The sequence below is a fragment of the Chiloscyllium plagiosum genome, chromosome 3 (genome assembly GCF_004010195.1).
Source record: "Chiloscyllium plagiosum isolate BGI_BamShark_2017 chromosome 3, ASM401019v2, whole genome shotgun sequence".
Taxonomy (NCBI): Eukaryota; Metazoa; Chordata; class Chondrichthyes; order Orectolobiformes; family Hemiscylliidae; genus Chiloscyllium; species Chiloscyllium plagiosum.
In genome coordinates, this window is record NC_057712.1 from 102369303 (window position 1) to 102395610 (window position 26308).

A 26308-nucleotide genomic window follows, 5' to 3' on the forward strand; every position below is an offset into this window, starting at 1 on the left:
CCTGACTCCCAGCAGTGTCTGTCCCAGCAGAGTGAATCCTAGTTTTGTGAATCCCAGCAGTGTCAGTCCCAGAAGTATGACTCCAGCAGTGTCATTCTCTGGAGTGTGACTCTGAGCTGTGTCAATCCCAGTAGTATGAATCTCAGCCGCATGAGTCCCAACAGTGTGAATCCCAGCAGTGTGATTCCAAGCAGTGTGAATCCCAGCAGCATCAGTCCCTGAAGTGTGAATGCCAGCAGTGCAAATCCCAGTAGCCTGAGTCCCAGCGGTGTGAATCCCCACAGTGTGAATCCCAGCAGCGTGATTCCAAGCAATGTGAATCCCAGTAGTACGAATCTCAGCAGTGTGAGTCCCAGCAGCGTGAATCCCAGTAGCCTTAGTCCCAGCAGTGTGAGTCCCAGCAGTGTGAATCCCAGCAGTGTCTGTGCCAACTGTGTGAATCCCAGCAGTGTGATTCCAAGCAGTGTGAATCCCAGCAGCATCAATCCCTGAAGTGTGAATCCCAGCAGTGCAAATCCCAGTAGCCTGAGTCCCAGCAGTGTGAGTCCCAGCAGTATGATTCCAAGCAGTGTGAGTCCCAGCAGTGTGAATCCCAGCAGTGCAAATCCCAGTAGCCTAGGTCCCAGCAGAGAGAATCCCAGCAGTGTGGATCCCAGCAGCGTCAGAGCCAGCAGTGTGAAACCCAGCAGTGTGAAACCCAGCAGTGCGAGTCTCAGTAGTATGAATCCCAGCAGCGTGATTCCAAGCAGTGTGAATCACAGTAGCCTTAGTCCCAGCAGTGTCTGTCCCAGCAATGTTAGTCCCAGCAGTGTGAACCTTAGCAATGTCAGTCCCATTTGTGTGAATCCCAGCAGTGAGAATCTCAGCAGTGTGAATCCTAGCAGTGTCAGTCCCAGCAGTGTGAACCCCAGCAGTGTGAATCCTAGCAGTGTCAGTCCCAGCAGTGTGAGTACCAGCAGAATGAATACCTGTAGCCTGACTCCCAGCAGTGTCTGTCCCAGCAGAGTGAATCCTAGTTTTGTGAATCCCAGCAGTGTCAGTCCCAGACGTATGACTCCCAGCAGTGTCATTCCCAGGAGTGTGACTCTGAGCTGTGTCAATCCCAGTAGTATGAATCTCAGCAGCATGAGTCCCAACAGTGTGAATCCCAGCAGTGTGATTCCAAGCAGTGTGAATCCCAGCAGCATCAGTCCCTGAAGTGTGAATGCCAGCAGTGCAAATCCCAGTAGCCTGAGTCCCAGCGGTGTGAATCCCCACAGTGTGAATCCCAGCAGCGTGATTCCAAGCAATGTGAAACCCAGTAGTACGAATCTAAGCAGTGTGAGTCCCAGCAGCGTGAATCCCAGTAGCCTTAGTCCCAGCAGTGTGAGTCCCAACAGTGTGAATCCCAACAGTGTCAGTCCCAGCAATTGTCAGTCCCATTTGTGTGAATCCCATCAGTGTGAAACACAGCAGTCTGAAACCCAGCAGTGGGAATCACAGCAGTGTGAATCCCAGCAGCGTCAGTCCCAGCAGTGTGAATTCCAACAGTGTGAATCCCAGAATCCTGATTCCCAGCAATGTCTGTCCCAGCAGTGTGATTCCAAGCAGTTTGAATCCCAGCAGTGCAACTCCCCATAGCCTGAGTCCCAGCAGTCTGAGTCCCAGCAGTGAATCCCAGCAGCGTGATTCCAAGGAGTGAGAATCCCAGCAGTCTGAGTCCCAGCAATGAGAATTGCAGAAGTGTGAATCCCAGCAGTGAGTCCCAACAGGATGAATCCCAGCATTGTGAAACCCAAAGTGAATTCCAGCAGTGTGAGTCCCAACAGTATGAATCCCACCGGTGTGACACCGTGCAATATGAATGCCAGCAGTGTCAATCTTAGCAGTGTGAATGCCAGTAGTATGAATCCCAGCAGCATGAATCCCAACAGTGTGAATCCCAGCACCGAGATTCCAAGCAGTGTGGATCTCAGCAGCATCAATCCCTGAAGTGTGAGTCCAGCAGTGCAAATCCCAATAGCCTGAGTCCTAGCAGCGTGATTCCAAGCAGTGTGAATCCAAGCAGTGTGAATCCCAGTAGTATGAATCCCATCAGCATGAGTCCCAACAGTGCGAATGCGAGCAATGTGAATACCAGCATTGTGAAACCCAGCAGTGTGAATCCCTGCAGTTTGAATCCAGGCAGTGGGGGTCCCAGCAGTGGGAGTCCCAGCAGAGTGAATCCCAGTGGTGAGAATCCCAGCAGAATGAATCCCAGCAGTGTGAGCACCAGCTGTGTCAGTCCTCACAATGTGAATCCCAGCTGAATGAATTCCAGCAGTATGGATCCCAACAGTGTAGGTCCTAGCAGTGTCAATCCCAGCAGTGTGAGTCTCAGCTGCGAGAATCCCCGTAGCATGAGACCCAGTAGCGTGAATCCAAGCAGTGTGAATCCCAGCGCAGTCAGTCTTAGCTGTGTGAACCCCAGCTATGTTATTCCCTACTCTGATAATCCCAGCAGTGTGAGTACCAGCCGTCTGAATCCCAGAAGTGTGAACCCCAGCGGTGAGAATCCCAGCAGCGTCAGTCCCAGCAGTGTGAATCCCAGCAGTGTGAATCCCAGCAACGCCAGTCCAAACATTGTTAATCCCAGCACTGCCATTCCCAGCAGTGTGAATCCCAGCAGTGTGAATCCCAGCAATGTTATTCCCCACTGTGATAATCCCAGCAGTGTGAATCCCAGCAGTGAATCCCATCAGTTTGAGTACCATCAGTGTGAATCCCAGCAGTGTGAGTCCCAGCTGTGTGAATCCCAGCAGTGAGAATCCCAGCAGTGTGAGTCCCAGCTGTGTGAATCCCAGCAGTGAGAATCCCAGCAGTGTGAATCCCAGCTGTGTGAATCCCAGCAGTGAGAATCCCAGTAGCCTGATTCCCAGCAGAGAGAATCCCAGTAGCCTGATTCCCAGCAGTGTCTGTCCCAGCAGTGAGAATCCCAGCAATGTGAGTCCCAGCAGTGTGAGTCCCAACCGTGTGGGTCCCAATAATATGAATCCCAGCATTGTGAAACCCAGTGTGAATCCCAGCAGTTTGAACCCCACCAGTGTGACTCCGTGCGGTGTGAATCCCAGCAGTGTCAGTCCCAGCAGGGTGTAACCCAGCAGTGTGAGTCTCGCCTGCATGAATCCGGGCAGTGTGAGACCCAGCAGTATGAATCCCAGGATTCTGAATCCCAGCATTATTTGTCCCAGCAGTGTGAATCCCAGCAGTGCCAGTCCAAACAGTGTGAATCCCAGAAGTGAGAATCCCAGCAGTGTCAGTCCCAGCAGTGTGAATCCCAGCAGTGTCTGTCCCAACCATGTGAATCTCAGCAGTGTCAGTTCCACAAGTTTGAATCTCATCAGTGTGAGCCCCAGCCATGTCAATCCCAGCAGTGAAAATCCCCGCAGTGTCAGTCCTACAATTGTGAATCCTAGCGGTGTGAGTGCCACAATTGTGAATCCGAACAGTGAGAATTCCCGCAGTGTGAATCCCAGCCGTGTCAGTCCCAACAGAGAGAATCCCAGTAGTGTCAGTCCCAGCAATTTGATTCCCAGCAGTGTCAGTCCCAACAGTGTGAGTCACAGCAGTATGTCCCAGCAGCATGAATCACAGCAGCAACAGTCCAAGCAGTGTGAATCCTAGCTGCGTGAATCCCAGCAGTGTCACTCCCAACAGTATGAATCTCAGCAGTGAGAGCCCCAGCAATTTCTGTCCCAGCAGTGCAAATCCCAGCAATTTCTGTCCCAGCAGTGTGAATCCCAGCAGTGTGGGTCCCAGCAGTTTGAATCCCAGCAGAGCGAGACTCAGCAGTGTGAGTCCCATAGTGTGATTCCCAGCAGTGTGAGTCCCAGCAGTTTGAATCCCAGCAGTGTGAATCCCAGCAGTGTGAGTCCCAGCTGTTTGAATACCAGGAGTACGAGTCCCAGCAGTGTGAGTCCCAGCAGTGATTATTCCAGCTGTTTGAATCCCAGCAGTGTGAATCCCAGCAGTGTGAATTCAAGCAATGTGATTCCCCATAGTGTGAACACCAGCTTTTTCAGACCTAGCAGTGTAAATCCTAGTAGTGTCAATCACAACCTTGTGAATCCCAGCAGTGTCAGTCCCAACAATGTGAATCCCAGCAGTGTGAGTGCCTGCAGTGTTAAACGCCGCAGTGTGAGCACCAGCTTTGACAGTTCTAGCAGTCTGAATCCCAGCAGTGTGAGTCCCAGCAGTGTGTCCCAGCAGCGTGAATCACAGCAGGCTGAATCCTAGGAGTGTGAATCCCAGCAATGTCAGTCCCAGAAGTACGAATCCCAGCAGCAACAGTCCAAGCAGTGTGAATCCCAGCAGCATCACTCCCAGCAGTGTGAAACCCAGCAATGTGAATCCCAGCAGCTAGAGCTCCAGCAGTGGGAGACCCAACAGAATGAATCTCAGTGGTGAGAATCCCAGCAGAGTGAATCCCAGCAGTGTAAGCACCTGCTGTGTCAGTCCTTGCAATGTGAATCCCAGTTGAATGAATCCCAGCAGTGTGAATCCCAGCAGTGTCAGTCCCAGCAGTGTCAGTCCCAGCAGTGTCAGTCTCAGCAGCGAGAATCCCTGCAGTACGAGACCCAGTAACGTGAATCCCAGCAGTGTGAATCCCTGCAGTGTGAATCACAGGATGCTGAACCCCAGCACTGTTTGTCCCAGCAATGAGACTTACTGCAACACCAGCCCTCGCAGTGTGAATCCCAGCAGTGTCACTCCCAACAATGTCACTCCCAGCAGTGTGAGTCTCAGCAGTGCGTGTCCCAGCAGTATGAATCCCACCAGTGTGTGTCCCAGCAGTGTGATTCCCAGGATTGTGAATCCCAGCAGTGTGAGTCCCAGCAGATTAAATCGCAGCAGTGTGATTCCCAGCAGTATGAATCGCAGCAGTGCCAGTACAAGCAATGAGAATTCCAGCACTGCAAGTCCCAGCAGCATCAGTTCCAGCAGTGTGAGTCCCAGCAGTATGAATCCCAGCAGTGTGCATTCCAGCAGTTGGAAACAAAGCAATGTGATTCCCAGCAGTTAGAATCCCAGCAATGTGAATCCCAGCAGCTAGAGCTCCAGCAGTGTGAATCCCAACAGTGTGATCCTAGCCGTGTGAGTCCCAGAAGAGTGAATTCCAAACTTGTAAATCCCAGCAGTGAGAATCCCAGCAGAATGAGTCCAAGCAATGTGAATGCCAGTCATGTCAATCTCAGTAGTGTCAGTTCCAGCAGTGTGAATCCCAGCAGTGAGTAACCCAGCACTGTCATTCCCAGCAGTGTGAATCCCACGATGTGAATACAAAAAATGTGAATCTCAGCAGTTTGAATCCCAGCAGAGTGAGCTCCAGTAGTATGAATCCCTGCAGTGTGAATCCCAGCAGTCTGAATCCCAGCAGTGCGAGTCCCAGCAGTGCAAGTCCCAGCAATGTGAATCCCAGCAGTGTCACTCCCAGCAATGTGAATCTCTGTGGTGCGAGTCCCAGTAGAGTGAGTCCCAGCAGTTTTGTCCCAGCAGTGTCTATCCTAGCAGATTAAATCACAGCAGTGTGAATCCCAGCAGTATGAATCCAAGCAGCGTCTGTCCCAGCAGTCTGAGTCCCAGCAATATGAATCCCTGCAGTGTGCATCTCAGCAGTGTGAGTCCAGGCAGTTTGCGTCCCAGCAGTGTGAATCCCAGCAGATGGAATCCCAGCAGTGTGAATACCAGCAGTATGAGTCCCCACAGTTTGAATCCCAGGAGTATGAGTCCCAGCAGTGTGAATCCCAGCAGTGTGAATCACAGGATGCTGAATCCCAGCACTGTTTGTCCCAGCAATGTGACTTACTTCGACACCAGCCCTAGCAGTGTGAATCCCAGCAGTGTCACTCCCAACAATGTCACTCCCAGCAGTGTGAGTCCCTGCAGTGTGAGTCCCTGCAGTGTCACTCCCAGCAATGTGAATCTCAGCGGTGTGAGTCCCAGCAGATTAATTCGCAGCAGTGTGATTCCCAGCAGTATGAATCGCAGCAGTGCCAGTACAAGCAATGAGAATCCCAGCACTGCAAGTCCCAGCAGCATCAGTTCCAGCAGTATGAATCCCAGCAGTGTGCATCCCAGCAGTTGGAAAGAAAGCAATGTGATTCCCAGCCAGCAGTGTGCATCCCAGCAGTTGGAAAGAAAGCAATGTGATTCCCAGCAGCTAGAGCTCCAGCAGTGTGAATCCCAGCAGTGTGATTCCCAGCAGTGAGAATCCCAGCAGTTAGAATCCCAGCAATGTGAATCCCAGCAGCTAGAGCTCCAGCAGTGTGAATCCCAACAGTGTGATCCTAGCCGTGTGAGTCCCAGAAGAGTGAATCCCAACCTTGTGACTCCCAGCAGTTTGAATCCCAGCAGAATGAGTCCAAACAATGTGGATGCCAGCCATGTCAATCTCAGTAGTGTCAGTTCCAGTAGTGTGAATCCCAGCAGTGAGTATCCCAGCAGTTTGAATCCCAGCAGTGAGTATCCCTGCACTGTCATTCCCAGCAGTGTGAATCCCACGATGTGAGTACGAACAATGTGAATCCCAGCAGTTTGAGTCCCAGCAGAGTGAGCTCCAGTAGTATGAATCCCAGCAGTGCAAGTCCCAGCAGTCTCACTCCCAGCAATGTGAATCCCAGCAATGTGAATCCCAGCAGTGCCATTCCCAGCAATGTGAATCTCAGCGATGCGAGTCCCAGTAGAGTGAGTCCCAGCAGTGTCTATCTCAGCAGATTAAATCACAGCAGTGTGATTCCTAGCAGTATGAATCTCAGCAGCATCCGTCCCAGCAGTCTGACTCCCAGCAATATGAATCCCTGCAGTGTGCATCTTAGCATGTGAGTCCAGGCAGTATGCTTCCCAGCAGTGTGAATACGAACGAATGGAAACCCAGCAGTTTGAATCCCAGCAGAGTGAGCTCCAGTAGTATGAATCCCTGCAGTGTGAATTCCAGCAGTATGAATCCCAGCAGTGTCACTCCCAGCAATGTGAATCCCAGCAATGTGAATCCCAGCAGTGTCACTCTCAGCAATGTGAATCTCAGTGGTGCGAATCCCAGTAGAGTGGGTCCCAGCAGTTTTTGTCCCAGCAGTGTCTATCCCAGCAGGGTGAGTCCCAGCAGATTAAATCACAGCATTGTGATTCCCAGCTGTATGAATCCCAGCAACGTCCATCCCAGCAATATGAATCCCTGCAGTGTGCATCTCAGCAGTGTGACTCCAGGTAGTGTGCTTCCCAGCAGACGGAATCCCAGCAGTGTGAATACCAGCAGTGTGAGTCCCCCAGTTTGAATCCCAGGAGTATGAGTCCTAGCAGTGTGAATCCCAACAGTTTGAATCCCAACAGTGTGATCCCAGCAGTGTGAGTCCCGGCACTGATATTCCCAGCCGTGAGATTCCCACGAGTGTGAATGCGAGCAATGTGAATCCCAGCAGTGTGAATCACAGGATGTTGAATCCCAGCACTCTTTCTCCCAGCAATGTGAATTCCTGCAACACCAGCCCTAGCAGTGTGAATCCCAGCAATGCCACTCCCAGCAGTGTGAGTCTCAGCAGTGCGTGTTCCAGCAGTGTGAATCCCACCAGTGTGTGTACCAGCAGTGATTCCCAGGGGTGTGAATCCCAGCAGTGAGAATCCAGCAGTGTGAATCCCAGCAGTGTGAATCCCACCAGTGTGTGTACCAGCAGTGTGATTCCCAGGAGTGTGAATCCCAGCAGTGAGAATCCAGCAGTGTGAATCCCAGCAGTGTGAATCCCAGCAGTGTCACTCCCAGCAATTTGAATCCCAGCAGTGTGATTCCCAGCAGTATGAATCCCATCAGCGCCAGTCCAAGCAGTGAGAATCTCATCACTGTAAATCCCAGCAGCATCAGTCCCAGCATGGTGAGTCTCAGCAGTATGAATCCCAGCAGTGTGATTCCCAGCAGTTGGAATCCCCGCTGTTTGAATCCCAGGAGCATGAGTCCCAGTAATGTGCAACACAGCCGTGAGAATCCAGTGAAAATCCAGCAGTGTGAATCCCAGCAGTTAGTATCCCAGCACTGTCATTCCCAGCAGTGAGATTCCCACGAGTGTGAAACCCAGCTGTGATTAGCTTACATTACAGTGTGGAAACAGGCCCTTCGGCCAAATAAGTCCACACCGACCCGCCAAAGCGCAACCCACCCATACCCCTATATTTACCTCTTACCTAACACTACGGGCAATTTAGCATGGCCAATTCACCTGACCTGCACATCTTTGGACTGTGGGAGGAAACCGGAGCACCCGGGGGAAACCCACGCAGAGAACGTGCAAACTCCACACAGTCAGTCGCCTGAGGCGGGAATTGAACCCGGGTCTCTGGCGCTGTGAGGCAGCAGTGCTAACCACTGTGCCACCGTGCCGCCCACAGTGTGAGTGGCAGCAGTGTGAGTCCCACCAATGCGAATCCCAGCAGTGTGAATCCCAGCACTGAGAATCCAGCAGTGTGAATCCCACAATATGAATCCCAGCAGTGTCACTCCCAGCAATGTGAATTTCAGCAGTGCGAGTCCCAGTAGAGTGAATCCCAGTAGTTTCTGTCCCAGCAGTGTCTATTCCAGCAGCGTAAATCCCAGCAAATTAAATCGCAACAGTGTGATTCCCAGCAGTATGAATCCCAGCAGCGTCCTTCCCAACAGTATGAATTCCTGCAGTGTGCATCTCAGCAGTGTGACTCCAGGCAGTGTGAATCCCAGCAGATGGAATCCCAACAGTGTGAATGCTAGTAGTGTGAGTCCCCGCAGTTTGAATCCCAGGAGTATGAGTCCCAGCAGTGTGAATCCCAGCAGTTTGAATCCAACAGTGTGATCCCAGCAGTGTGAGTCCCAGCACTGACATTCCCAGCAGTGAGATTCCCATGAGTGTGAATGTGAGCAGTGTGAATCCCAGCAGTGTGAATCACAGCAATGTGAATCACAGGATGCTGAATCCCAGCACTCTTTCTTCCAGCAATGTGAATTCCCACAACACCAGCCCTAGCAGTGTGAATCCCAGCAATGTCACTCCCAGCATTGTCACTCCCAGCAGTGTGAATCCCACCAGTGTGTGTCCCAGCAGTATGATTCCCAGGAGTGTGAAACCCAGCAGTGTGATTCCCAGGACTGTGAATCCCAGCAGTTTGAATCCAAGCAGCGTCACAACCAGCAGTGTCACTCCCAGCAATGTGAATCCTAGCAGTGTGAATCCCAGCAGTATGATTCCCAGCAGTATGAATCCCATCAGCGCCAGTCCAAGCAGTGAGAATCTCAGCACTGTAAGTCCCAGCAGCATCAGTCCCAGCAGTGTGAGTCCCAGCAGTGTGAGTCCCAGCAGTATGAATCCCAGCAGTGTGCATCTCAGCAGTGTGAATCCCAGCAATGTGATTCCCAGCAGTTAGAATCCCAGCAGTGTCACACCCAGCAGTGAGCATCCCAGCAGTGTGAGTCCCCACTGTTTGAATCCCAGGAGCATGAGTCCCAGTAGTGTGCAACACAGCAGTGAGAATCCTGCAGTATGAATCCCAGCAGTGAGTATCCTAGCACTGTCATTCCCAGCAGTGTTAAATCCCGCAATGGGAATCCTAGCTGCAAGAGTTCCAGCAGTGTCAATTCCAGCAGTTTGTGCACCAGCTGTGTAAATCCCAGCAGTGTCAGTCCCACAAGTGTGATTCCCAGCTGCATGAGTTCCAGCAGTGTGAGTCCCAGCAGTGTGAATCCCAGCAGTGTGAATCCCAGCAGTGCGAATCCCAGCAGTGTGAATCCCAGCAATGTGAGCACCAGCTGTGTCAGTCCTTGCAATGTGAATCCCAGCTGAATGAATCCTAGCAGTGTGAATCCCAGCAGTGAGAATCCCAGGAGTGTGAATCCCAGCAGTGTGAATCCCAGCAGTGTCTGCCACAACCCTGTGAATCCCAGCAGTGTTAGTCCCAGCAGTGTGAATCACAGCAGGCTGAATCCCAGGAGTGTGAATCCCAGCGCTGTCAGTCCCAGCAGTAAAAATCCCAGCAACGACAGTCCAAGCAGTGTGAATCCCAGCAGTGTCACACCCAGCAGTATGAGTCCCAGCATTGTATCCCAGCATTGTGAGTGCCTGCAGTATGAAAGCCAGCAATGTGAATCCCAGCAGCAGGAGTTCCAGCAGTGTGAGCCCCAGCAGTTTGTATCCCTGCAGTGTAAGCACCAGCGGTGTCGGTCCTAGCAGTGTGAATCCCAGCAGTATCCATCCCAGCAGTGTGAATCCCAGCGCTGTCAGTTCCAGCAGTGTGAGGCCCAGCATAGTAAATCCCAGCAGTATGAATCCTAGCATTGAAAATTCCAGCAGTGTGAGTCCCAGCGTTGTGAATCCCAACAGTGTCTGTCCCAGCAGTTTGAATCCCAGCGCTGATGAACAGATCCATATCTTCATGTGATTGCACAAGAAAGCATGGTTGTTCCCAGGCGCAGAGATGATGCTGTGAAGAACAGAAACCCGTGTGTGCACAGGGCTTTTTTGTCGGAATGCCAGGGATCTCACTTCACAAAATCTTGTCCAATTCAGTCCATTGTTATCTTTCACCTGAAGGTGCTTGATGACAAATGAGGATCGTGCACCATTACAGGCTGTTCTGCTATAACATGATAGTTCTAGCCCTATGCATTATTAGAAAACTGCCTCATAGCAGTACCATTTAAATCAATGCGACCAGAATCAAGTTATAGCCAATGTAGGTGAGGAATGTTCGCATTCTGGAAATAATGGTCTAAATTCTTCAATCGCATTATTGTCAATTTGCGTTGATGAAACACACGATGTTGCAGGACCAACTGTACTCTAAAGGTTCTTAAAGTCACTTGAACCTTCCAAAATATTTCAATCAAATTCAAAATATTCTCCCCAGGGCCAATTCCAAGCTCGGTAAAAATAATGACTGCAGATGCTGGAAACCAGATTCTGGATTAGAGGTGCTGAAAATGCACAGCAGTTCAGGCAGCATCCGAGGAACAGTAAAATCGATGTTTCGGGCAAATTCCTGATGAAGGGCTTTCGCCTGAAACGTCGATTTTACTGCTCCTTGGATGCTGCCTGAACAGCTGTGCTTTTCCAGCACCTCTAATCCAATTCCAAGCTCCCCATGAATGGCTCCCCCTGAGGCATTCTCAAAGCATGGGATTCTGGGTGTTCTCTTCACAAAGTTTCTGCAACCTGTGAACTTTCTCAACTTGAGGAAGAATTCATGTGGAATCAGGATGGACTTGAAATTCCTTTTAGCTCCTGGACACTATTTGAATCAAATTCTTTGTAAAAATGATGGAATTACCTCAGTGCTTAGGCAGACCATCAGGTCTTCAGTATCAGCTCTGGAGGTTTGTTCACCTGAGCCAACTATCTATTCTCACTCCTTTGCCAGTACCGAGGTGAGTGTATGGATGCAATAAAATGTAGGCAACAGTAAATGTCACAAGTCAGTCTCGCCATTCAATTTAGGCCAATTTGAAACTGATCAGTCATTTAGTTAACTAAAATCAGATATTTTTATCGCTTTCCTAAGGGGAAGGTATAAAGTCCATCTCGTTGATTTTATTTTTGAGTGCCAAAGTGCTTTGTCTTAATGCCAATAGCAATAATGTTTCATCCCACCCTCTCCCAGCTCTCAATCTCATATATTAGGTAATTGGGTACCGAGACCGTACTCCCTCACCTTCCCAGCAATAATCCGGATTTAATAAGTGTTAATAAAATGGCGATCCATTCGAGCTGAGCAGTGCCACAACATCAACAGATCTCAACATTTTACCTCATCAAGGGGCAGCGTTTTCTTTAAAGGTTCAGGATACTAACTGGAGTTACTGCAAGGAACATAAATAATAACATCACAGTTGTATATCTTTTCAGATGTGGGTTTTTATTTTGGTGATTTTAATACCTTAATCTAAATACTTTTGCAGTTTGCACCAAAGAGGCTGGAAATCCTCTCGAATCATGTTCCATCCTGTTGCTTCACATGACCTAATCTCGAGGCCAAAGCCAACGTGTATTGGGACCTGGGGCCATTTATTTGGGTGAATTGTGAATGCATCTGAATTTCTGCAGGTAGCTCACCCTTTTGAGGAATATGAATGTCGGGGCTGCCAGCCCTCTCTGGTGATCCAGAGTCAGGGTCAACTGCCAATGAGTGAGAGAAAGCAAACGAGAGCACCGTAAAGCCGAGGGAAGCACAGTTACTCCCTTTAGCTTCAGAGCAATGAGTAAAGAGCAAAAAGCTGCTGAAGCCATTTAAACCCAGTTCCTGATCTGATCATTGCTCTCCACTTTCAGCAAGGGAGTTACTATATATATATAGAGAGAGAGAGAGAGAGAGAGAGGCCTAACTCCTGTATTAAGTGGCTGGCAGAGATTCCTGAAAGATAGCACAGCCTAATTTCTAATCCAGAAGTTTTAGTCAGATAATAGTCATGTCACCCTGTTTCTCATATCATTTTTTTGAACGTGGTTATAAATAAATCATCAGTCACAGAATATAAAATGCAATTAACCAATACAGCGGCCATCTGCATTTCAACCGCCTGCAGCCCAGATCACAGCATCGCGTTGGTACATCTTGACACAACTTTCACCATGGTTTAATTAATCAGAAAAGCTCAAAATAAATATCATTCTTATTCAGTTTGGCTCTGAAGGCTAGAACAATAAATACAAGTGGACGGCTGACTCAGACATTAAAGACTTGACTACATTTGATATTTGTGCAGTTGCTGACCATAAGGTCCAGTTTGCCTTCATGCTGTGCAGGAGCCAAGTGTCTTGCCAATTACCCTGGTTTTATCAAGAATCTTGAGGTTTAGTTTTAGGAAGGAGAGATGTTGACACTGCACAAATGTCCAAATGGTGGGGAAATACTCAGCCTTTTGTTTTGATTGACAGATCCGCAAGATTGCTGTGTGCTTGGGTGGCAGACGGCAAGTTTATTCTGTTACTTCTGATACAACAGCTATAGCAGAAAGATGATTATCAGCAGTATTGAGTCTGGAAGCTCTACAAAAGCAGCGACTGACTCAGGAATATTTGGAGCGGTAGCTTTTGTGTGCAAGTTCAGGAATTCGGATTATGTGAAAAGCAGAGATCCAAATTCAAAATAGTGTCTCCAGTCTGAAGCTAACCAGAGGATTTTTGTTGAGTAACATTAGCTGGATGCCAAATTAGCCTCACTTTTATGTGCAGTCCCTTTCCTCCAACAGTCCTGATGTCAACACAGCAACATTTGCTGAAATATATAAAGTTGTATCATCTAAATATCAAACCAGTGTAAGGTGGACTAACATTTTACAAACATGTTACAATATTGAACATTGTTACATTTGTACTATAAGGAAATTTCTTGAATTTGGAATGTCACTAATGAAGAGACGTTGTGCTGGAGTTGAAGCTTCCAGAATACTTCCTCCTGAGTCAAATGGTTCTGTATTTAAGCCCCAGTCCACCTGCCAGGCCAATACCAGAGTGCAATACTGGACTGTTGGAGTTGCCACCTTTTTGATAATATTTTATATTCGCAGAATCACCGAATTGTTGCAGCACAGGAAGAGGCCATTCATGGCAATGTCCCTGCACCCAGTTCTCCATAGGATCAATGTGCCCAGTGCCTCTCCCATGTCTTACCCCAGCAGCCCTGCACATTGTTCCTTTTCCGATAGCAAACCAAATCTCTCCTGAATGCCTGTCTTGAACCTACCTCTAAGACACACTCTGACAGCAATTTCCAGATCCTAACCACTCACAGCCTGATAAAGCTCATCCTCATGTTACCATTGCTTCCTTTGGCATTTATTATAAATCTGTGCCCTCTATTTCAAAATCCTTCCATCAATGGGAACACTTTCCCCCTTCTACGTGGTACAGATCCCTCAAGATTTTGAACATCAAACTCAATCAAATCTCACCTCAACCTTCTCTATTCAAAGAAAGCAATCTGAACATCTCCAAACTACATAACTGCAGTGCCTCAGGCCAAGATTAGAAGGATGAGAAGGAATCTGATTGGAAAATACAACTTGAACAGACTGGATAGACTAGATATAGGGAGGATATTTCCCCTGGATGGAGAGTCTTAAACCAAAGGTCGACGGCTCAGAAAACAGAATAGACCATTTCGGGGTGAGATGAGGAAACATTCCTTCCCTCAAAGGGCAGTGAAACTGTGGATTGCTCTACCGCAGATGACTGTGGAGGCCAAGTCATTGAAACTATTCAAGAAAGAGATATATGTTCAGGTATCAATGGCATTGGCAGGTAGGAGCAGAAAGGAAAATTGTGACATTGAGAGGATCAGCCATGATCATATTGAGTGTCAGAGCAGCTGAAAAGGGCAGAATGATCTGCTGCTCCCCCTTGTTTCAATGTTTTTATGAGAGAAATCACAGACCCTGAAGTTTCTGCTGTTTCCAAGCCTTCTCCTTTAAACCTCTGTAAACATCACCTGCATTCAAATAATAATGACAACAAAACAGCGCAGCTTATTTTTTCACACAAATCTTTGCACCAAATATTTTATACACAGTGTACAACCTTTACTTTTCCAGCACTCAGGTATTTAATGTGATCAGATGAAGTGTTGTTAGTTATATTTTGTTTTAAGTAAACGGAGATAAACCGAACCAACAAGTCATTTTTAAAAGAGAGCACGTCTCTGCATTGGCACCAGATGTTTGCAACATGGTAATTAATGTCAGTCTATGGAGTGATGCACACTACCTCAGTCTCTAACTTCTACATGCTCAGAGACAGGGCACTTAACAGGTTTTAGAATTGGATCAGTAAAGACGGAAAAAATCATTCAAGACGAAAGAAAGTGGTAAAGTCTGGTCAAGGGAGTGCAGAGATCCCAGTACCCATTATGTCCTCTGTCCAACATCTGACCCTGCAATCACTGCCTGCTGTCATGTCACTTGCTTTTTTTAAAATTATGCTCATATTTCACAGTTTGCCATCTTATCACTCTTAACATTATTTGCGCAACAAAAGATATACAGATAATAAATTAACAATAATTTAACAATTTGCACCAATTGATGGTTAGGATAAATTTGCTGAAAGAGTAAGCATTCTTAAGCGAGGCCACATGCGCTTAAGCGTGCATCACAGCTGCTCTACAAAGACTGTACTCAGTGCGGGCTCACCTCCAACAGGGCGTTTGTTGCTGATCTGAGTCTTGTTGATTGTTGACATATGTACAGGGAAACAGTGAAAAGTGTTGTTTTGCATGCTCTTCAGGCAGATCGTACCATACCAAGTGCTTCAGGGTAGCACAACCCTGTGCAGAATACAGTATTACAGCCACAGAGAAGGTGTATATAGAGAGAGAGAGAGAGAGATCAGAATTAACATTTGAGCGGTCCATTCAAAAGTCTGATAACAGCGGGGAAGAAGTTGTTCTTGAATGCTGATGTGATAATGCTTCAGTTATCTCCCTGAACATAAGAAACTGGGTGTGGATATTGCAGCACTGGATAATCCAACAGACATTTATTACAACCATCTATTGCATACAAACATTGTGCTCCTCAGACACTTGATAAGTGGGCTAGAATAAAGCTGGTAGTTTGTAACAGATGAGCATGTTTCCAGAAGAGCACCGTGCTTTAAGTGGTCTGAACTAAGATGGAATAATGGATCTAAGAAAATTTAAAAATGATAAATGGAAGTTCACACCAAATTTGGATTTCAAAAATAGGGTTTTCAAAGTGCAGTTAGATGTTCTGATGTGAGAGTTGACATACTAAAGGAATCATAACAAAAATGAAAGATTATGTCTTGATTTACCTTTGTAGCCCTTGGTTTAATTATTGTAACAGGTTTAAAAACCAGAAGGTAAACTAGCCCTCAATGCAAATGCAGCGCGGTTTTGGTTACCTTCAAGATTTCAGACTTGAGGGAAAATGCAAGTCACATTACAATTCATACATGGGATGTGATTAAGCCAATGTTTATTGCCCATTCATAATTGCCCTTGAGAAGTTGGTGGTAAGCTTCCTTCTTAACCAAAGTAGTCCTTGAGGTGGAAGCATTTCCTTGGTACTGTTATGGAGGGAGTTCACAGGATTTTGAGCCAGTAACAAGGAAGTGACAGTTATTGGCTTCCAGGCACAGATGGCACAGATGTGAGTTGGGAAGTTGGTGATGTGTCCATGTATCTGCTGACCTTATCCTTCTAGGTAGTAGATATTGTGGTGTTGTAGGGGAGTCCTAGAAGAGCCCTTGGTGAATTGCTGCAATGAATCTTATAGATGATATCGATGCTGTGTTGATGGTGAAGGGAATGAATATTCAGAAAGGTGAATGGGACCTCAATCAAGTAGACAGTTTTTTTTTCCTGGATGGCATCATGCTTCTTAAATGTTGTTGGAGCTGTACTCATCTGGGCAAATGGAGAGTATTCCATTGCACTCCTGACTTGAGTCAACTGGATGATAGACAGGCATTGAAGAGAGAGAAGATGAGATGTGCAGCAATTCCTGGAATCTAACCTTCACTTTGTAGGACTAGTTATCTATTTGGCTAACTCACTTCGGTTTCTGGTCAATATAACCACCATTGATGTTGATAGTGGGGGATTCAGTGATGGTAATGCTATTGAATGTCAAGGATGTCAAGCTAACTGGCCTACAGCTTCCTATTTTCTGGCTTCCTCCCTTCTTATACATATTTACTATTTTCAAGTATGATGGATCCATTCAGAATTGAGAACATTTTGGAAGATTGACAACTACTGCATTAGTGGATACTAAGGCATGAGTGGATTTTAAGGCACTAGGGTGAAGTCCATTCAGACCTGGAGACTTGTTGCCCACAGCTCTATCAATTTGCTCCACATCACTTGCCTTGCGATTATATTTTGTAAAATTCCTCTCTCCCTTCCACCTCCTGTCTTACATCTATTACTGGAATGCTTAGTGTACTTTGTAGTGAAGGCAGGAGCAAAATATTTGGACACCTCGTCTGCCATTATTGGATCATACAGAATAGAAGAGGTCCTTCAGCCCATTAAGTCTGTGGCACCAAAAATATACTGCAACTTACATTAGCCCCACCTTCCCAAACGTGCCCCACAGCCCTGAATGTTAAGATGCTTCAAGTGCTCATCCAAGTACTCTTTAAAAGTTATAAGTTTTCTGCTGCAACTACCATCCCAGGTCCCACCACCCTCTGTATGAAATGGTTTCCCACAAATCCCCTCTAAATCTTGTGCCTTTCACTTCAAACTAATGGCCCCTTGTTATTGACCCTTTGACTAAGGGGAACAGCTGTTTTCTATGCACCCTCTCTGTACCCCGCATAATCTTGTACATCTTAATCAGATCCACTCTCAACCTTCCATGCTCCAAAAAAAACAGCTTGAGTCTATTCAGCCTCTCCTCACAACTGAACTACTCAATCCCAGACAACAACTTGGTGAATCTCCTTTGTACTCTCTCCAGTGCATCTTCTTTCAATATGCAGTTTCTGTGTTTAATTGGCAAATCTCACTCTCTAGAGGACCAACAGCCAATTCAGTTATGTTTAATTCCACTTTAGATACATATACAAATTTTGCTACCTGTTTTACATTTCTATCTTGCTTCCTCTCATGCTCTAATATCTTCCTCCTGATTAACCTCTGCCTTTCTTTTATCTTCTAGCCTGGCCTGTGCAGTTAAATGCTTTTTCCTTAAGTTTGATGCTTTCCATAACCTTTTTAGTTAACCATGGATGGTGGATAACCCCTTTAACACTTGCCTTTATAGCAGGAATTCATATATATTTGAATATTCTGAAATGTGCTGTAAATGTCTTTTTATTGAATGATTCCCTTACCTAGTATGCTGGCTCATTTCAGCTAGCTCAGCTTACATAACCAAAAATCCAAGTCTTAGAACCAATCTTCTCCCTTTCAAAATATTACTATTACAACTATTTACCATTAATTTGCTTGCAAGACTTTTAGATTCATTTTTATGTTTGTTATTAGTCTCTTTCCAAATCCATTTTTTTTTTGCTTATTCGATATTTCACTTCTTCTCTGAACCTCCTACGTTCAGCCTAGTTCTTCATTTTATTGTCCATCTGACATCTGTCTGAAGAACACCTTTACTTCATTATCTGCGTCTCTAACGCTTTCGGTTCTGGATAAATTTTGCCCTTCCTTTCCCTTTCACACATCCTGCGTGCACCCAAATGATCTATTCTCTCCAGGATGCCCAATAGCCACACATAATCTATCTGCTAACCTTTGATTCAAATGAATCTGGATCAGATCCATTCTCATTCTAATGAGGTTGGTTTACACATATGATCCTGTCTCTGCCTCCACAGGTAGACATAAGAAAATTCTATTCCAAAGATATGGGGAATCACAAACTGTGCAACCCATACTGATCCCTCAGTCGCTACCAGCAAAACAGATCGCTGTGGTTATTTAGCTCCTTAGTGTCTGTGCGACTTTGCAATACAACATTTGGATGCAGCGTGACATGATATCGTAACATTGGCTGAAAAGCAACTGTCTTTTGCCTGATGAAGAAAAGCAATATGAATAGAAATTTCAATTCACCCCATCTATCTCAAGCTTCCAAAAATACAACTCTATGTAAATGCGTCCTCCAAAATTACAGTTTGATTACTCTTAGCAAGGCAATCTGAGTAAAAAAGAAAAATAAAGTTAGGATAGTCTTTCTTGTAAGCACAAAGGACTGTACCAAGGAGTTGAATTTATGACAAATATGAAGAGATCACTTGGATTAATTACTCTCTCTCTAAAATAGAAAATGTGGATATATGCAGATAAAAGCAAAAAAAAAAAGGAAAAATGAATGAAATAGATGATAACGAAGAACATGTGATTTTATTGACATCAAAGGCATATTGGGGTTTGGGGAAAGGGATAATTAAGGCCTGTATAGTCGATCATTTCTGTTAGAAGCAGATTTCACTGGATTCCCACTAACCTTGGCTCCACTGTGACTAATGCTGACAGTTTTAACTTGAAGGTTTGTTTACATGACCAGTAAATAGTCAGCAAGATGGTGGCAGAGTAGGGCGGCCCACCCAGATCTCCCCTGCTCCATTTGTTCTTTTTCTGCTTTTCTCTTTTTAGCAGTCCCAGAACGGTGTGAGGGGTAACAGTCCCTGAGAAACACGAGAGGAGTGAGACCCAGAGCAGCGAGGGGGGAACCGTGTCCCAGAACGGTGTGTGGGGTAACAGTCCCTGAGTAACACCAGGGGAGTGAGACCCAGAGCAGAGAGAGGGGAACCGTGTCCCTGAACGGTGTGTGGGGTAACAGTCCCTGAGAAACACCAGGGATGTGAGACCCAGAGCAAGGAGAGGGGAACCGTGTCCCAGAACGGTGTGTGGGGTAACAGTCCCTGAGAAACACGAGGGGAGTGAGACCCAGAGCAGCGAGAGGGGAACCGTGTCCCTGAACGGTGTGTGGGGTAACAGTCCCTGAGAAACACGAGGGAAGTGAGACCCAGAGCAGCGAGAGGGGAACCGTGTCCCAGAGCAGTGTGTGGGGAAACAGTCCCTGAGTAACACGAGGGAAGTGAGACCCAGAGCAGCGAGAGGGGAACTGTGTCCCAGAACGGTGTGTGGGGTAACAGTCCCTGAGTAACACGAGGGGTGGGAGACCCAGAGCAGCGAGAGGAGAACCGTGTCCCAGAGCAGTGTGTGGGGAAACAGTCCCTGAGCAATGCAAGGGGAAGCAAGTCCTAGAGTAGTGTAACTGCCCTTGTTGCAGCTGAGTGCTGGTTTGGAGTGGTGTGGAGACTCAGAGCGAAGTGTGATAGTTGTTGGATGGGGGCCTGGTGCAGGCTGTCAGACCACATGCTCACTGAGCTGTCAGACCACATGCTCACTAAGCTGCTGCAATACCGCTGCAACGTAATATCAACCTGAAATTCTTTACCGAGCCGTCATGTCAATCCTTTAACTCTGTTATAACAATCTTATTTCTCAATTATTTTTTAGACAGTGTAAGTAATGTTCCTACTTTTCCTTTCATTCCTCTTTTGTATCCAAGGTTTGTTCCTAGATACTTGTATCTAAGATGGTGCCATTATAGGTAGCCATTGCAAAACCTTTTCACTGTACTCCTGTACTTCCACACCGGAGTCCACATGACAATAAAAGACTTTCTATTCTATTCTATTCAAGTAAGTAATCTGTTGAAATCTAATCATTTATTTTCAGGAGAACAAGGCAGAACATATTCTTCAGAAAAGCATCCTTGTGGATAGAGTCAGTTAGCTGATAATTTTCAAGAAGTGACCAAATGACCAATTGTTTTTCGACCTTCGCTGCATTTATACAAAACCTGTTATTGCGGATTGGGTGAAACATTAGCAGCTGATTCACATCCAAATAGAAAAAAATGTTCATGCGTTTATCCCTCCAAATTTCTGAAATTAATTTTAAGTTGAATTGATTATTTAAATCTTATGGATAATTTTCTACTGATATTTTCGATTGAACTTTGCTGTGATTGACACAGCAGTCACCTCACATAGGTACCCAGAGACTTCTCTCTGAGTCGTCTGCAAAGCTTCTTCATTGTTGAGGATGTGACCCAGTGTAACATCCTCTGTAGGGGAACTGTAATAACCATGAGCAGTGCAACAAGCAAAGACGCTCTTCAACCAACCCAAATGGAGAACCGTGCAGATGTTCAACTAAACAGAACCCAACGTGGCAATTAGCAAATCACTTGCACAGTGGGAACAGGAAAGGTACTGTGCAGATCTGAACTAAATAAAAGTCAAACTTTATTTTTTTCAAAAGTTCTTAACATACAGAATTACTTTTTCTGATCTAGACAGGTAGTTCAACCGTAATGATCATATAATATGCATTCGAGAACTAAGTCATAGCTGATTGCATTAGCTCAGATCTTTACCCCTGGCTTTAACATGATTACTGATTCCAAATTCACACCATTATTGTGATTTCAGTGCAGATCACATTGGCAAACCCTTCAGCACTCTTGTGAAGGTACAGAGTACAGCTGAGAGCAACTTCTGGATTGAACTATGCACTTGCAGGCAGCAGATGTTACTGATTCCTGATGAAGGGCTTTTGCCCGAAACATCAATTCTCCTGTTCCTCGGAGGCTGCCTGACCTGCCGTGCATTTCCAGCACCACTCTAATCTAGACTCTGGTTTCCAGCATCGGCAGTCCTTGTTTTTACCATATTTATAAACGTAACCTAGGCTAAAACATCTGTGCAATAGTGAAGTTGCACTGCACTGTTGACAGTGTTGTCTTTCTAACAGTAACCTGTCAACACGTATAAGATCAAATTGATATCAGATTGAATTGCATTATTCAAAGTGCCCTGATAAACATTCTTTTGTCAGTTTGTCCGATAAACAAATCATTTGGCTTTCCTATCATTTATTGTTGGGGCCTTATGCATAAATTGTCTGTCACATTTATGTACATAACAACAGTAGGTACAATTCAACAATAATCTATCGGCTGCAAACTTCTTTCGGGCCTCCTGAAAGTGTGATAAGTGGCTATATAAATGCAGCCCTTTCTCTTTAGAAATGTTTTTGGCTTGACGTCCAAAACAACCACCTGAACATTTTTCAACAGACTTCCACGTCTGCTGTGGTATCAAGGAACACACTCCCAACCTATTCTGGGTGGTAAACAGCTACTGAATCTTTAATTCCCCACAGAGATACATTCATTTGACTAGCTTGGATGGGAGTGTTAAGTTTCTGAACTGAAGGAGGGAAAATTTTCAACTAATTAGGGTTGGTGAGATTGGTAGAAATATAGTAAGGTAAATGTGTCCTAGATTTTAGCATTAACGGAAAATAAACTTATATCGCACATTACAATTTTTCAGGCCGTGCTAAGTGCTTCGTAGCCAATGAACTATTTTGGAAACTCTGTCACAGTTGTCCTCTAAGAAACATGGCAGTTAGTTAGCTCACAGCAACTCCTACCAAAGTAATTAGGCAGATAATCTGTTTCAGTGATACTGGTTCAGGAATATCAGCCAACTCTGAAATCATATCATAAATCTTTTACCTCCACCTGATAAAGCAGTCGTCACTTCCAACTTAACATTTCGCATGAAAGACAGTACCCCCAACAGTTCTGTACACGTGCCCCCCGCACTGAAGTGTCAGTGTAGATTATGCATTTGAATTTCTGGGAATGGATTTAAAATCACAACACCTGACTGAGAAGTGAGACGGCTGCTGCTGAGCCCAGGGAGCTAAATAAAGTCAAAGACAGTACTTCTATCAACAGCAGATTTGTCCCATAAATGCGCTGACACAAAGCACCGTGTAAACAAGGTATTTGTTTAGCTTTGGCATGTGGCAGGCAATTGGAAACTTACCTACTCAAAGAGTAGGAATGAGGTTGAATCAGGTTCGTCACCTCATTTACACTTGGACTGATTTTATTTACTTCAATAGAATGTAAAATGGAGCTGAGCTGAGAATGGTCCATTGACAGAACCTCTCCTGTTCCCATTATGTAAGTGACTTGCTAATTGCCATGTTGGGTTCAGTAAACTGACCATAAAGCCTTATTGCCCCATGGATGTCATTAAGATTCAGGCTCTGATATCCTTGGGGATTTTCCCAATCTCCTGCCATAACTCCTACTATGTAATGAGGAAAGATTAGAAGAGTTTAGGCTCTGCAGTCTGGAACAAAATCATTAAGGAGGACCTAACTGAGATTTATATATAAATTAAATGGTATAAATAAGATAAAGCCAGGCCTTGTATTTCACTGTGTAATATTAATAAATAACTCACTGCCTCATATGAAACTCCTTTGCTATTTTAACAGAGGCATTCATGCACAATATTACTTCAAAGCAAATTCAGAAAGTAAGGCCAGATGGCATAACTTTCAATTCCCAAATCATGAATTTAGAATGAATATTAGGAATACAAAACCTTAGATGAACGGGCAGGAGTAGACCAAATGGCCCCTGGAGCCTTTCCCATGATTCAATACATTCGTGGCTGATCTTAGGTATCAACCCCACTGTCCTAACCACCCGCCATACCCCTCCCTTTTCTGTGGGAAATAAACCTTTCATCTTGACTGTACATCTGTGGTAGACAATGCCAAAGATTCAAAATCCTGTGAGAAAAGCAAGCTCTCCGTATCTCAGTCCTAAACGGTCATCTCTGTATCCTGAGATTATGTCCCTCTGTTCTTAATTCCCAGCCAGCGGTAAGTTACTAACCTCAAAGCCTCACCTAATTGTTCATTAAACCCTATTCCTTCCCCAGTTCCTTCCCAATTTCCAACGTTATTAACCAAAAATATTTTCTTCAAATTATTGGCTAAAATAATTGACAAAAAGCAATCTCGTTTAACTCAATAGAGTCATAGAATCATAAACAGACCCTTCCGTTCATGCTGACCAGATATCCCAACCAAATCTAGTCCCATTTGCCAGCACTTGGCCCATGTCCCTCTAAACCCTTCCTATTCGTATACCCATCCAGATGCCTTTTAAATGCTGTAATTGTCTTCACCTCCACCACTCCCTCTGGCAGCTCATTCCATACACACTCCATTCTCTGCATGGAAAAGTTGCTCCTTAGGCCTTTTTTAAATCTTTCCCCTCTCACTCTAAACCCCTCTAGTTCTGGACTCCTCCAACCCAGGGAAAGGACCTTGTCTATTTACCCTATCCATGCTCCTCATGATTTTCTAAACCTCTACAAGGTTACCCTTCAGCCTCCGACGCTCCATGGAAAATAGCCGCAGCCTATTCAGCCTCTATCTATATCTCAAACAATGTATTTACATACCCACCATCTCAATGTCCATTGCTGACAGATTCAGGTCCTGTGTAGATTTCACCATTCGCCCTGATCTGGTCATTTCAGATGGTAAAAGGTGATGATGGTCTGAAGGCTAGCCTGGAATCACAACTTTCACAAGTGGAAATGAAGTGAGTAGGATTGCGAACAGCTTTCCAAAGCTTGTAATACTGATAGGACTAGTTGCCAGCACGAGGTCACATGTGGATTAAGGCAGGTGTGTGCTCATTAAAGACTCTCACTTCCACTCCAATGGATGCTGTTTAGTTTTGTCTCTTTCATGAGACTTACTATTGAGAAAACGTCTGACAACAAAGTACGAGGAACATCAGTATTCAACTTCAATAACAGTATGATGTTGTCAGGGTCTTGTGCTGTGTTCTCACATAGAATCCCTATAGTGTGGAAGCAGGCCATTCAGCCCTTCAAGTCCACACTGACCCCCCAAAAGCGTACCTTACCCAGACCCATTCCCTTATCCTTATAATCCAGCCCACACATCCCTGGACACTATGGGTAATTTATCATGGACTATCCACCTAACCTGCACATCTTTGGGCTGTGGGAGGAAACCCACACAGACATGGAGAAATGTGCAAGCTCCAAATAGACAGTTGCCCAAGGCTGGAATCTAACCTGGTTCCTGGCGCGTGAGGCAGCAGCACGAACCACTGAGTCATAGGATGAAGCAAGGATTAAACCAATGGGATGATAGAAAGTAGGAATTCACTTATTCAATATACTCGAGTATCATGATTGAGACTGTGAATAATTGATGAAAATCTCATCAGAGATTGCTGGCTACACTGAAACGGTTGGGCCTAGCTCACTACCCTGAGGAACTCCTGCAGAGGTGCCCTGGAGCTGGGATGCATGGTCTTCCAGCAATCACAACCATCTTCTTTTATAGCAGGCATGACTCCAACTTCCGGAGAGTTTTCCCTTGATTCCCATTGACTCCTGTTTGGCGAGGCCTCCTTGACGTTACACTCAGTCAAATGTGGATGTTAAAGTGGATACTTCCGTAGGGCTGCCTTTGGCAATTGAGCAGTTGCTTGGAGATGCTTGGTTTGACAGTTAACTGAAAGGCATTTGTCCAGTTCCTTTCAACAGTGCAATGGTTGACTTCTGTTTTCTGCAATCTGGGAGACTTTATTTATTTTTACCTGCACACATAGAACTGCATTACAGAAGGTCTCAGCTGTGCCCCTTCACAGCAGACTATTGTACAGTGGAACTTGAACCACAGGCTAGACACTGGCATGCCAGGACATTTGTTGAAAACATCATGATCAAAGACGTTTCAGGATATTTGGAATATTAGAATAATAAACATATCACATGGTGGAAATAATGCATGCCTAAGAGAAGGATTCTCACTGAGGATGGTACGTGTAGCCTAGCCAACCTATAAGCTTGGAACTGTATAGAATCATCCCTGGTGTTGCACTTTTCACCCAGCCTGGTTCATACTCGGAATGGCCTGCTCTAAATCTGATCTTGATCAAATGGAATAAATCAGGCAGAGTTATCTTCTCAAAACATGGAAGAGAGAGCATGAAAACTGGATTTGGTTTAGAAAATACCTCATAACTGTTTGGAGATACTCTCATTTTATTAGTCAAAGCAGTGAGCTGTCAGCCTTGGCTCACTGATAGTTCCGGGATAAAGTGAGGACTGCAGATGCTGGAGATCACAGTCGAGAGTCTGGTGCTGGAAAAGCACAGCAGGTCTGGCAGCATCTGAGGAGCAGGAGAGTCAATGTTCCGGGCATAAGTCCTTCATCAGGAATTGAGAGGACTTCGGGAGTACAGTGACAGAGGGACTCATGAGATTCTTGCAGAGAGAGGAGGAGAACTTCTTTAAGGTAGGCATCCTTGGAAGACGCTTCGCAGTAAGGTTGAAATCAACTAAGAAAGAGTGAGGACTGCAGATGCTGGAGGTCAGAGTCAAGAGTGTGGGGTGCTGGAAAAGTACAGCCGGTCAGGCAGCATCAGAGGAGCAGGAGAATCGAAGTTTCAGGCACAAGCCCTTCATCAGGAATCGAGAATTTCCCTGGAGCATCAGAGGCTGAGGGGTGACCTTATAGAGGCTTACAAAATTATGAGGGGCATGGATAGGGTAAATCGGCAAAGTCTTTTCCCTGGGGTCAGGGAGTCCAGAACTAGAGGGCATAGGTTTAGGGTGAGAGGGGAAAGATATAAAAGAGACCTACGAGGCAACTTTTTCACACAGAGGATGGTACGTGTAGGGAATGAGCTGCCAGAGGATGTGGTGGAGACTGGTACAATTGCAACATTTAAGAGGCATTTGGATGGGTATATGAATAGGAAGGGTGTGGAGGGATATGGGTCGGTGGCTGGCAGGTGGGACTAGATTGGGTTGGGATATCTGGTTGGCATGGACGGGTTGAACTGAAGGGTCTGTTTCCGTGCTGTACGTCTCTATGACTCTCTAAGTTCAAATTCATCACAACCCGACCTTCACTTTGCTCG

The 26308-nt window shown here is 45.8% G+C and overlaps 3 protein-coding genes across 3 annotated transcripts; all 3 read left to right on the forward strand.

The window, feature by feature from the left end:
* The first annotated feature begins 555 nt into the window (after window positions 1–555).
* LOC122539996 (putative protein TPRXL) lies at window positions 556–1197 on the forward strand. Its single transcript, XM_043675267.1, has one exon. The coding sequence runs from the start codon at window positions 556–558 to the stop codon at window positions 1195–1197; it is 642 nt and encodes a 213-aa protein (XP_043531202.1).
* A 1941-nt stretch (window positions 1198–3138) lies between these two features.
* On the forward strand, window positions 3139–4254 carry LOC122540003 (putative protein TPRXL). The gene is made up of 2 exons (XM_043675279.1): window positions 3139–3573; window positions 3721–4254. The coding sequence occupies exons 1-2, from the start codon at window positions 3139–3141 to the stop codon at window positions 4252–4254; spliced, it is 969 nt and encodes a 322-aa protein (XP_043531214.1).
* A 244-nt stretch (window positions 4255–4498) lies between these two features.
* LOC122540006 (putative protein TPRXL) lies at window positions 4499–5041 on the forward strand. The gene has a single exon (XM_043675294.1). The coding sequence runs from the start codon at window positions 4499–4501 to the stop codon at window positions 5039–5041; it is 543 nt and encodes a 180-aa protein (XP_043531229.1).
* Window positions 5042–26308: the final 21267 nt, after the last annotated feature.